Raw genomic sequence first — 13,311 nt, forward strand, 5'->3', positions numbered from 1 at the left:
AATTTCATGAAGGTTCAGATTGCTCAATGAGAACTCATAAATCACACTTCTTAAGCAATTTCATGAAGGTTCAGTTTGCTCAATGAGATCACCTAATTTTCAATAGGAAAAGAGACAAAGCTGCTCTGCTAAGTTCGTGTTTTTCAAAGCAAAATTGTCACTCATAACTACATATCTCTATTACTTTCAACAAGTGCAAGCTGAGATTTACATCGGAGGTAACAGCGAACGTAAAAGACCACTAATTTCTAGCTTGCAAACAGAAGGCCGCCAAAGAGAAGTATAAGTTGTCCTTTAATTCCTTTCCACAAGACGTGAAAGACCACTAATTTCTAGTTTGCAAACTGGAAACTTAAAAAACTATAAGTTATCCTTTAATTCCTTTCTACAAAGTCAACAAATAGCCAACTATTTTCCCAAGGGAATATCAATGTGCCCCCTTGAGCTACACTTAGACCATGTTGCTAACCACAAGACTGTTGACACAAATAGGTACTCGTTCTATGGCTAGGCATTATCTACACCTTAAATCTTTAAAACTATATAATCTTAGTGTACATTGGCTACTTAGTCTGTACTACAATGGGGCTTCTCACATTGTGTCCAAGACCATCAGACCAAGTGAGTGATCCAAAAGCATACGGGTCGTGCACATGAGTTCTTTCCTCTGAGAGTGCTAGCTTGACCCAAAACCTCCTAGATTGTCCATAATGCGAAAAGGTCAACCTTGAGGGCTCCACTTCCACTTTGATGCCAGATGGTGCTTTCACCGATGCTGTGTAGAAGCTCCTTCCAATACCAACATTCTTTACTTTACGTGACACCTAAGATAAACAAGTAAACATAGATCAAAGGAGTTCTATTCTTTTTTGGAAATACCAGTAAGTGTTACACTTAGGCCTTTACACTAACACTAAATCACTAAATTAGAAACCTGTAGGCAGCATAAAATCATACATTTATTGGGCCCATTTTGTAAAACTTCGATCAAAGGTAACTAACTTCAATCAAAGCTAACTCTGCTAGCCGGACCCCCTCTGCTGGGTAATAGTTGTAAATTTTTTGTTCTCTCTTAACACATTCCCGTGCACTTATTGTTTTCTCTTAATCATGCATTTAAATCTCATTGTGAAGCACATTTCCAGAAAGTATGTATGAACTAACCCGGATGGCAGGGAAGGTGGACAAGTCAACCGCAACAGAGGGTAAATTAAGGTCACTTGTCTTCACACGATGCAACTTTTGGCATGGAGGGTAGGAACCAATGATGATGTTGATGAGAGTGTGATTGTATCCCACGGAATGGAGGAAGTCGCAAAACTCGTTTAATTCAATGTCGTACACCAGACCGGGGTCTGCTGCCAACGTAGGATTCATCTCACCGGCACCCATTAAAAAAGGTGTTGCCACCTCACCAGAAGCTGCTCTTATCACCTTGCCATCACTACCAACGGAGGAAGCTGCAAAAGCTCAAAAAGATGACTCAGCTGCGTACATAGCCATCTCATTTTCATGTAAGTCACTTGAGAGTAGCTACAAAAGCGATTTTTTCTAGTGACGATAGTTGCATTTTACAATTCTTGTTCAACAAAATATCAAAATAAGGTAAAATATCATTACTCCGATGCTGTTTCATTAATAAAGGACCAAGGTATTTCCTCACTATACACCTCTTCAAAGAAATTCTATCTTTCATTGAAACTCAACCTTACCTGTGGTCATGATTGCAGATTTGATAGCAGCAGCCGACCACATTGGATGGATCTCTTTCAAGAGAGCAGCAATGCCTGAAACATGCGGGCATGACATTGAAGTGCCGGAGTAGATGTTGTACTTCACCCGTCGCTTGTCAAACTCCAACTTAGTCGGTCCATTGTCTCCACTCCATGCTGCTAGAATGTTAAGTCCCGGTGCAGAGATATCGGGCTTTTCCATCACGAGTAGTAGAGAAATTTAGCCCTCTCTCTCTCTCTCTCTCTCTCTCTCTCTCTCTCTCTCTCTCTCTGTGAAAAGGCTATATTCTGTGTACATAAGAGACCTCAGGAGATGCTCAATGGCCTATCTCCCAGAGGAAGTACAAAAGAGGAGTGACATTGTGTAGGGTATGTAAACATCAAGGTGGTCCGTACGATGAATGTAGAATGAATCACTGTGGGGGTGCAAAATGCCATGTGATGTGGCCTAGATCCCGACAGAAAAAAACTAACAACAGTGCCCATGTGTGGAGAAAGAGGCATCGACGCTGCTCCGCTGCCCTGGAGGAGCCCGCTGTCTGTGAAGTGTAACGGAAGGGGCACCAGGAGCCAACGGAAAAGAACAGACTGAACAACTTTAAGCACTTCAGCTGAAAGAAATACACTCTACAAGCTAAGGAGACTCTTCGACTGCTGGTGCTCTGAGACATCGTCTCTCTCTCTCTCTCTCTCTCTCTCTCTCTCTCTCTCTCTCTCTCTCTATATATATATATATATATATATATATATATATATATATATATATATATATATATATATATATATATATATATATATATATATATATATATATATATATAAAGGTTGTATCATGTTGCTTTACAAAAAATTGATCATAAGTGCTGATATAAGGATCCAGAAAAAACCCTAAAGCATAAAAATCCATACAACCACAAGATATCCGATATAATATCCCACGAAGCTCTGTACCTCCATCAAAGTCCACTCATGTCATCCATAAGTGAAAACTTTATCCAAGGGTAATCATGTAGCATCTAAAATATACATTGTATCATTAGTGACCCTAGTGACCCCTCTGGAGCAATAAACACAAGGCCCCATCTCTTTGTGTACTGCATGAAGAACACATCGACCCTAAAAGGCCTTGGGCTCTCCTTTGGAGATCTCTGGGCCTAAAGCAAAAAAATGAGCTGGCAACCACATACATCAAAGTACATCTGAAGTGGATGTATAGCCAATGGAGTAATGGACGCCCTCCAATTGTTATGCTAACTCTTGTTCCACTCATAGGGATGATTGTAGTTAACCACGTGCATCAAAGTACATCTAAAGTGGATCCATAGCCAGTGGAGTAATGGAAGCCCTCCTGTTGTTATGTTAACGCTTGTAACTGCTTCACTACAATCATCCCTATGAGTGGAACAACTAGCTAAACATCTAAGGGTCCCACTAATTGCTACACCCCCACCTGTTGAACTCAGGATTCTGCTAGCTCTTGTAATAGCTCAACTACAGCCTCCGCTACAAGTAAAACCGCTGACTGAAGCTCTAAGGGCCCCACCCACTACTACACCCCCTAATTTGCATGTACCTTTGGTTGAACAATCATCAACACCCCGGACTATTGGTCCGGCTTGACAAGAACCTTTGCTAACTACAAAAGCTCTCTCCCATCAATCAGCTCCACCCTCTGGTCTGCATGTGTCTCTCGCTATACTATCAAGGATACTTCACACTGCTCGTCCAGCTACTCAAGAGGGGCCTCTAGCTCCTACGTAGACCGACTCCCATCTGGTGGCCTATCTGGCCGGTGGTGACTCTCCTACACCACAGACTTCACTATCCTCTTGTAAAGTTTAAGCCATCACTAGTTGTCGTTGACTCTTTCTCTCTCACTATGTCACAAACAGGAGCGCACATGAATAATAACTAAGTTGAAAGTAAATAGAATATTGATCTAAGAGACAGGGGAGAAGATCGACACAGTATTGGGGACCAGAAGATGGGTTGGTCAGATGGATTGGTCCCCCACCTAAAAGAGAATCTTTATTCAAGGAGAATCTTTTGACAAGCACAAGAACCCGAGTAGCCCCTCCGTTCTAGATCTTAGACTCGATGGTCAATTCCTTCCAGTTAGGAAAATTTGAGACAATAGCTTTCAATCCAATTACCCTTCCCGCCTGTACTCAAAGCGTGAAGCTCCACAAATCGTTCCGGATTTCGTTTCCAAAATCCCCGAGTGTAGACCGAAGCATACTTCTTCGAGGTGGAGTACCTGCAAAAAAGCACAAACACAAAAGCAACGAATTGTAGAGCGTATGCACAACTTCACCCGTCGCTCCTAGTACGGAAAACGCGACCTTTGTACTTTGACTTGTCACAATCAATTGCATGTACCTGTTCAAAACCTCGATAAAAACTCGTGAGCGGAAAATTGATGCTACACGGCACTCCCCAGGTGTCCCTGGATACAACTTCATGCATAAATGCAATGCAAACATAAATTTTTTCACTTTCCGAAAGCACTTAAAAACATCTTGCTTATTTTATCAAAAGCTTTTTAGAACCCATCTTTATTCTTGTGCTTGCATCTTTACGTGTGATCCTTTTCCCAATTCGGATTTCCTCCCATACCAATGGAATATTCCTTATCCGATGCTCCCGTCACCCATCCTCTGATGAATCGGGAATATTCATTCCCCAATCTCTCCCACCAAACCTACGGAACAACTCCTTTATGATGCTTAATGTCACCCATCATATGACACATCAGAGATGTCCATTCCTGATGGCTTTTATCGGTTCCAATAAATCTGCACTTACTAGCTTTAATAATTCAAGTGTACACATTTAAATATCCTAATTTCATTCAATAGAAATTACTCAAAAAAATAGAAAATAGTCCATTTAGCAACACGCTGCCTTTGCCTCCAATCACTACTCTAACTCGACAGCTACCGACTCAAACCGCTCTCACCTTTACTCAATCCACCCATCCCTCTAGCAGTCAAAGAGGCTTCCATCCATTCCTTGACTTTGCCCCCCAAATAAGAGCATCCAATAATATGACCCAAAACCCCCTTTGAGAGAGTTTGAATCCAATCCCCAATCTTCTGCTACAAATTTGCGTCAACATTGAATGGTGCAACCATTGGACTAAAGGGAGCCCCTCGCTTCAAGCTCCTCCAATGCACCTGAAAATTGACTCGAGTCCCACTCCCTAAAAACAGCCTAACACATAGCCTTGGCTAAGAGATGATGGTGCAAGTGCAAGAGTGTGGTGTGCATGTGCATGTGAGAGTGGGAACTTTCAATGATAAAGTGTGGGCGTGTGTGAGAGAGAATGTGAATGAGTGTGTGTAATGTGTTGTACAGTACAGTTTAAGTGGCTCAAATCAAGAGGACTGTTGGAACCACCAATAGGTGAGAGCCTCCCCGCTGTGAGCAATGAATGCACCCGACAAGACATCTACAGTAGAATGCTCTGTCCACTGCAAGAAATGACGATGCAAGTTCGCTAAAGGCTGAGCAGGTACGGAAGCAAGTTAGGCAATTGTTTACAGCACACTACGATCGTACTCAATGTTGGGTACAAATGGAGGCTACGGTTCGCCACGCAAAGAATAGGGTTGGGGTTAGCAAGCGAGGGTTTCGATGCAACATGCTCAACTTACAAGGCTCTCTCTCTCTCTCTCTCTCTCTTTCTCGTCAGAAAGAATAGAAACCTTCAAGACAAATGGCGTGACAGAATTAGGGCCTTGAGATGAGAAAGCTGCAATGAAGGGTGATGGCTTCACTCCCAAGTAGGTGTGTGGAGGCACAAGCTTTGCCTTTGGCACTCTGCCATCCAGCCCACAAAATTGAGTGTCAATTAAAAGCAACACATGAGTACATGCGTGTGTGTTCGTGTGTGTGTGTGTGTGAACAAGATAGACAAATGGACAAACAGAGAGAAAAATTTCACCTTGTTGTTCTCATATATGCTATAATCTCCTCACCAATGTCAGATGGGACAGCTGTTGCTGGTAACATGTGTGCATCAACAGAGATCTCTGCTCCGTTGCTTGGAAGGTTTGCAAGAATCATCCCCGACCCTCCAGCTCGAAGGACCTCCCACCCCTTCTCCACACGGGCATTCACGCCACGCATGCACAAAACAATCTTCCCCTTTGTTTTTACAGGATCCAATGAGTTAGCAAGGCATTGTCTGTCAACAAAACAAAAGCAAGGAAAATTTTAGCTGCAATACAGCAAAAACTAACCGTCTCTAGTGGACAAGAAGGCTTGAACAGCCTAAGGACTTACGAGGCCTCCGGGCTGGTGGCGTCTATGGACGAATTTGAAAGCAAACAGTCAGCTGCATGAACAAGAGGATAGAAACTTGGTCTAAGAACACTCGGGGTTACAGCCTGACCCTGCATTTGATACACCAATGCAAAAATATAGAGGAATGTGAGTGGACAAGCATGATTGTGAGGATAAATGTTGCATTCTTGCAGAAATAAACTTTTTAAAACTCAGACATTGCTCTCCCCTCTCCTCAAAAAACACACATGCAGGACCATGCATCAATGTAAAATGCCTCGACTTATGTGAGCGTGAGCAGAAGCATATGTGCCCCTATGCGTATGCACGTATATTGGCACCCTTCCCTCTTCATTTTAGTTGCAGGAAATAAGGTATTTGCATGTGTGCATGCCAATTTATCAGTTTGTACACATGTTAACATGACCAGACTCACATATGCATGCATTTATCCCACATCTTTAATATGCATCCTTGCAAAAGGAAGAGAAACAATAGTCAACCTCTAGAATTTGACCATTCCCCAGTTCAATGGGTGCAGAGAAAGTCCTGTCAACACTGCTGGCTGCTATAGTTAATAACCAGGGAGGCACATTGGAGACCGAACCAGGCTTTGGCCCAGCATTGCCAGCAGAGCAAGACAGAAGAATGCCATGGCGATATGCATGTAGACCACCAATTGCAATGGAATCCTCAAAGTATTCAGGCTGAGGATTACCAGAACCGATGCTAACACTGAGCACATTTACGCCATCCGCTATTGCATCATCAAATGCAGCAAGCATGTCTGCATCGCCGCAAGTGTTGTCGCCAGTTGGGGACTCACCAGGTAGTGGCCAACAGACTTTGTAGATGGCAAGGCGAGCAAGAGCAGCCCCGCCACTAGCAGTGCCCGCCCCAAAGCCACCAAAAGCAGCTGCATGAGCGACTTCCCGGCCCGCTGCTGTAGATGCTGTATGTGTTCCATGTCCATCCTTGTCGCGTACAGATCTATATTCCCCTGTTCCAGACACATTCAGAGGACCAAAGCGTGCCTCGTAGCCTTTGATATACATTCTTGCACCAACAAGCTTCCTGTACCATTCCAAATAAGTTGCCACCACAATTACACTACATAGTGTAAGCAGATGCTTGCATGCAAGCAACATGCATATAGACATCCATGTAAGTATGCAACATAGCGCACACACATCACCTAAACAATGTGCATATAGTACATGGTCAATGCATGTGTACATTTAAGTGTATGTGTCTGTCTGGACTCTCGCAGTGCATGTGTACGTGTCTGTGTGGACTCAAGCAAGTGCTGCTCACATATGTCCATGTATCAAGTCCAATGCAAGAATGTATATGTGCACGTACATGTATGCATGTGCGATGATGTAAAGGATTTTTGTGAATGTCTGCTGTAGGTGTACAAGTGTATGTAAGCCTACACATATCTTGTGCACATGTACAGACACACAACTTAACGCTTCCATGGCTGAAACAGAAGGAATATTTTACCTGTTGCAATGGGAGAGATTGAAAGCGTCTCCAGTCTGGCATACCCCCTTCCAAGAAGGCGGCACGGGCTCCATGCCATGGTCGCTGAAGCTCTCTGACTCCGGCCACACGCCTTTCCATTACCACCACCACCACCATTATCATCTCTCTCTCTCGCTCTCTCTCTCTCTCTCTCTCGTCTCGACGTTCACCAGCTGCCTTAAAGTAATAAAGCTTGTCGATCAATAAACTAGTCACTATTATTAGTGGTGCTCTCGAAGTTGGAAACCGCGGAGACCTAATTAATGTAAAAATAAATATGTTTCTCCTGATGGATTTAAAAAATAAATAAAAGGTATTCCTAATGGCTTTAAAAAAAACAATGTTGGATTTATGTTCCGGGTGATGTAATATTGATTATGCAATGAATGCTACATTAATATCTTTTATTCAAAGGTATTTCTAACTTCAAAAAAATTAAAAAGTGCTCCTAATTCAAAGATTCCACTCAAAAATGCCAGGCAATGACGAAGTATATAGATTTGTAACAATATTACCTAAGAAAGATGAATACAACATTGAGAGCGAGAGAGAGAGAGAGAGAGAGAGAGAGAGAAACGCTAAAGAGAACTTTAAAAAAAACGCTAAAAAAAAAAGAAAGAGAAAAGAAACACCTATTTATACGGACACAAAAAATCTCGACTTTCCACCTTCATTTATCTTTTGACTTTCACCTTCATCTATCTTTTCATTTATTAAACTTATCCTTCACTTATGCACTTAATATGTTTTGAAAGAATTTTTGTTTTTCTGAGATTTGGAAGACCTAATGGATTTTAGAAAATAGATTCAATACTTACATAGTGGAAACTCTAGCTAAAAGAAAACATCGTTAAAGAAAGAAAGAATAAATGTATAGGAACATATGCACATTGCATGTGCGCCAAGTCACCTCTTTACATATGAAGAAAAATGTTTTTTGACTTTTCATTTACATGAGGCTTTTCATTTTCTACTCTCTTATCTCATATGTATTTTGAAATTTTTTTTATTTTTATTTTTGGCTCTTGCCATATGAATATTACTTGGAAGTCCTCTTAACATGCACTATTTGTAATTATATGCACTATTATATGCCTTGGTCTTTAAAGGTTTTCATCATAGGATGATATTTTATCATTAATTAAACTATTATTCTATTTGCATGTCATGCAATGCTCTCCATTTGACTAAACTACTATCATTTCTAGGTAAGAAACATCCCCTAGCAAAGATGTATGATGTCAATAACAATGTCATCAAGTTGTTAATGACAATGTTAATGATACTAGGTAAGGAATATTCCCTAGCAAAGATGTATGAGATCAATAACAATGTCATTAGGTTGTTAACGGTAATAATCAATGCTAAAAATTGCAACCCTTTCCACCATTCCTTGATGATCCAGCCCTCCACATGCTTTTCGCTTCCCATTGGATAAGTACTTTGAAAATTAGCTTGCACTCTGAGGGGCAAGTTTTTAATATGTCCTTCAAAGATAACATCTATAGTATGCATAATATATAGGTAATAGTTATTTTAAACAATCTAAAGTCCTTTTTTTTAAAAGACCTCACAATAGTGATTACAATATATTAGCATAATCCTGCTGATAAGGAAAGCCACCCTAAGACAGAAAAAAGAGCCCCCAACCACAATAACTATTGGTTGAAGAGGGACCCACCCTCGAAAAGAATAAGAACACTAGAAAACACCATCAGATTGCAAGTGTCACACAGGGGGGAGCCCAAAGCTCCATCACCGGCCGCTCAAGAGCCATCCAGCAAAAATATCCAACCAAACAAGGAGGAAGTGACGAGAGCCACCAAACTGGAAGACGTCTCCCACCTACCGCCAAGTTGCTCATCACTTCCTCAACCATCTGAAGGCATGAATATCAACATAGTCAAACCGAACACAGGAGTATCCACCATTAGAACCAACCAAATCTCAAAACTGTCGAACCAGCACCAGAACATATCTAACCACTGCAAGTCCCAACCAGATCTAGGCGAGCAATTCCCCCTCGAGAAGAGGACGGGTAGCCGTCGCCAAACAACAAAGGCAAAAAAGGAGTCTAACGCTGAACCAATGCTTGCTACCAAAGAGGAGGGAACAATTGGAGACCCCATCCCACGAGCAGCCCTGTCCCCAAGCCAAGCCAACCCCTCCATAGCAACTCCCAAACCTGCAACTCATCCAGATCCCTTCTTGAGTAGGGTAGTGAGTCTCCAGACAACCCACCTAAGGGGTCCCCAACCCATCGTGCAATTGTTGAAGCTACCCAACGTGTCGCTCTAGCAAGGCACAGTTAGCGCCTTCGCACATACGTTTAAGCAATCTAAAGTCCTCTTGACTTTAAGCTTGATTCTAAGCATACTGATGAATGTGACATGTTCTTTCCTTACTCTATGTATATATCGAGAACTTTGAAACTTGAAAGTCTAGAGAAATAGAATAACACGTTGTCTATTTTCTATAAAAAAACATCACAAAAAGATTGCACACATATAGAAGTCAAAAATTGTCGTTCAATGCCTAATTATTAATGCCTTTGCTCTTTCAAGGGTCCATCTTTGTGGTTGCTTAGGTTGCTTGTTGTGGCTACTTGCACAAGACATGCTTTGGCAAATTGTTCTTTGATGTTTTTCAAGGTGTATTACATGTTGTTGAGATATACTAATTCCGAATTCATTGCTAATAAGCCTTCAAATAAATTCATTGAGATTTGATCCCATGGTGGAGTAATTGTTGAAGGCCTTGAATAATGGTTAGATTTTAAAGGTGGCTTAAAGTAAAGTTGTAGATAAGCATATTTTTCATTCATTTTTAGAGAAAAAAGAGTATATTCTTTGCACTATTTTATATCGAAGTCTTGACTACACAGAGTGTATCTATTACCACTCACAAAAAGCATAGCGTGTCTCTAGTAAGTCTAGCCTGCATATTCAATAAGCTTAAGTTTGTATGTAAATAAATAAAAAATCTTGAAATAAATATTTTTTCATATTGATTTTCTTTTATTTCAATACGTTGTTGTCTTGTTACAAAATTTATGTCACTTTTCTTTTCATTTCGTTACAAAACCAAATTTATAGGCTTCCTTGAGTAACTCACCAGAGTCCAACACCCCTATGACAATGTTTTGTCCATAGTTTGCTAGTTCCCTTAGAGTGCGATTCTTATTGGATGCATTCCTCATGTTATGGTCGAAGTTCATTGCTTGAGAGGACAAGGTGTCCTCTATTCCCAAGAATTCCCAGCTTCTTGTAGTGTGCAACGATTTTTGTCGACTTGGGAACACGGACACGACCTCTCTTCTACCTGTAAAATAAAGAGAGGACCAAATTTGCATTATCAATAAATCCTCCCACATGTATAACCTTAAATGCAGAGCTCATGCAAGAAGTTTTGGACAAATTCTCACAATATTTCCCACATTGTGACTTATCTCAACATCATGAGCTCGTGTGAGGGAGGCGTCGCATACCTAGCTAGGTATGATTGGAGGCAAGGGACAACCGGCGCGGCGGTCCCCTGCCCACCAATCTATGTGAGGGAGGCGTCGCATACCTAGCTAGGTACGATTGGGGGCAGGGGACCGCCGGGCGACGGTCCCCTACCCCCAATCGTACCTGCCCGACGGTCCCCTGCCCCCAATCGTACCTAGCTAGGTATGCGGTGCCTCTCGAGTAGAAGCTCATGATGCTTGCTATATTTTCTTGTGATCATAACGAGTAGGTGAGCTTCATTTAAATGTGCAAGAGTTCATGGGAGTCTCTTTTTTTTAACGGAAGTTTTCATAGGATTTATATGCGTGTGTGAGTGCAGAAGCCCAGAGAGAAGGGGTTTGCACGAGAGTGCGTGTGGAGAGAGAGAGAGAGAGAGAGAGAGAGAGAGAGAGAGAGAGACGTTCCAGGAGAAGCTGTGTGTGTGTGTGTGTGTGTGAGAGAGAGAGAGAGAGAGAGCGAGGTCCTTACTTGACAAGGCGGCAGCTTCTTGGGCCGTAAGCATTGCTGAAAACCCACTGAAACCATGCTTGTAGTGATAAATCATGGACATCGCCGCTTCTTCATGGCTGCCGTCAACGTTAACATGGAACAAAATAGCCCTCAGCTCACCAAAATTTGAAGGTGATAAAACCCACAAAATTGAGAGAAATTTAGTGTAAAAACCTTCAAACTCAATCCAAATTATTTGAAATGTAATCAATTTACCTCCAAACTTTTCCATGCATAGGCTTTCTAAGCTTTTAGAGAAAAGTTTATTTTGAGCTTTGGCGAGTGCATGAATGTGTGCTAGAACTAGCATGGCGGCAGACGCTCATGTGATGATCAAACTTATATCGTGTGTATGTGTATCCATCCATCTATGTTCGCATTACAAGTGTAAGCTTGCGGTTGCACCTCCATGGGTGGCCTCAAAGCATGTATTAATAGCTCATAAGCAAATTCAAGGAGCTTAATCATCATGTTAAACATGCAAACTCAAGGAGCTTAATCATCATGTTAAACAAGCATTTATTGACCTTTACCTTTCCTTCACAGAGCTCAGTAGCTCATGGTGTGAATTGACTACAATGTCCTTGTGCACATCCCCATGGTGTCCCATATAAACAACATATACCTAGCAAAAAAGCAAAAGCATACATCAAGTTTCCTTAAAGCTAGTCCTCAAAATGACGATACACAACTACCTCTAACACAGACATTGCTAATGCTAAACATGTATGAGAGACAGATTACTTCATGATTGGTTGACCATATTGCAGCACCAAGTTGTTGAGCAAGGATTGACCAAAGACAAGCAATTACGAGTAAGTATGTGATTAAGCTAAGCTTCAAGTGAAGAATATCCATGAGTTGATTCAAAGCCTTCATGCTCGCCGGGGTCTGTCAAGAGTCTTGATGGAAGTTGGTAGAGAAGAAGGCAAGCAAGGGACGATGTGTCGTGGGGGGTTAAAGGGCATCAATAAGTACAAAAGAGGTGAAAAATGAGCTAGTGGATGTGGGCACTCGAGAAAAGAGGTGAGTGACTTGTTACCAAAATGAGGAATGATTGGAGCTAAAGTGAGGGAGCTCATTTGGTGTTGTGGGTGTATGAGGGCATGGTGCTTTTATAACCGAAAAAAGGACTTGAGATGTCCTATGCTTTTGGGCAACTTAGCTACCCCATTCACCACAAAGTTACTTTCCAAATCCACACTCCTCACCTTTTCATATTTTTTTAGTTCTTTGCTGATTATTGTGCTCCCCCTTTCAATCTCACAACGCGTCCTTTGTAACGTGTTTTCTAACTTCCGTGTCTAATGTCTATAGTAGATGGTATGGAATCTTTGTCCTAATTTATGCTCAATCCCTTGATTGCAATGATTCACAAAAGAATCCTTCTTGGATTCAAGATGGTCCTCCTTGGATTCAAAATGGTCCTCATCTTAGTGAAGAATCTTTTAGACTTTTTGACAAATCCCAAGGTTCTGGGAGTCATGTTTAAAAAATATTGCTAATACGCAACCCCGTCTTATGATTGCGATGTTTTAAAACTGGTAATGAAGTGTCTCTATGGGTGTATACCAACCCGATCCCTACTACAATTGACAAGTCAAGAATGTTTTCTTTTTAAAAAATTGCCCCTCTAAAGAAGCATCGAGTACAATCCATGCTCATAATGTTACGTATAGAAGGCATAATTGTATCCAAAGTAAAATGAGCACTTTACCAAATTATATTTGATGTATATATGCCTGCTCAGACCTATCATCGAGAAG

At 41.5% G+C, this 13,311-nt stretch overlaps 1 protein-coding gene across 1 annotated transcript; it reads right to left on the reverse strand.

Annotated features, from left to right (window-relative positions):
- Positions 1–266: 266 nt before the first annotated feature.
- LOC147463247 (subtilisin-like protease SBT5.6) lies at positions 267–12,635 on the reverse strand. The gene is made up of 12 exons (XM_086487817.1): positions 12,290–12,635; positions 12,079–12,170; positions 11,525–11,622; positions 10,662–10,868; positions 7,527–7,638; positions 6,524–7,094; positions 6,021–6,130; positions 5,680–5,922; positions 5,441–5,555; positions 1,713–1,926; positions 1,165–1,460; positions 267–824 (listed from the first exon to the last, which is right to left on the reverse strand). The coding sequence occupies exons 1-12, from the start codon at positions 12,422–12,424 to the stop codon at positions 564–566; spliced, it is 2,454 nt and encodes an 817-aa protein (XP_086343943.1). The 5' UTR covers positions 12,425–12,635; the 3' UTR covers positions 267–563.
- Between the last annotated feature and the right edge of the window lie 676 nt (positions 12,636–13,311).

The sequence above is a fragment of the Adiantum capillus-veneris genome, chromosome 2 (assembly GCF_014529385.1).
Source record: "Adiantum capillus-veneris isolate H3 chromosome 2, ASM1452938v2, whole genome shotgun sequence".
Taxonomy (NCBI): Eukaryota; Viridiplantae; Streptophyta; class Polypodiopsida; order Polypodiales; family Pteridaceae; genus Adiantum; species Adiantum capillus-veneris.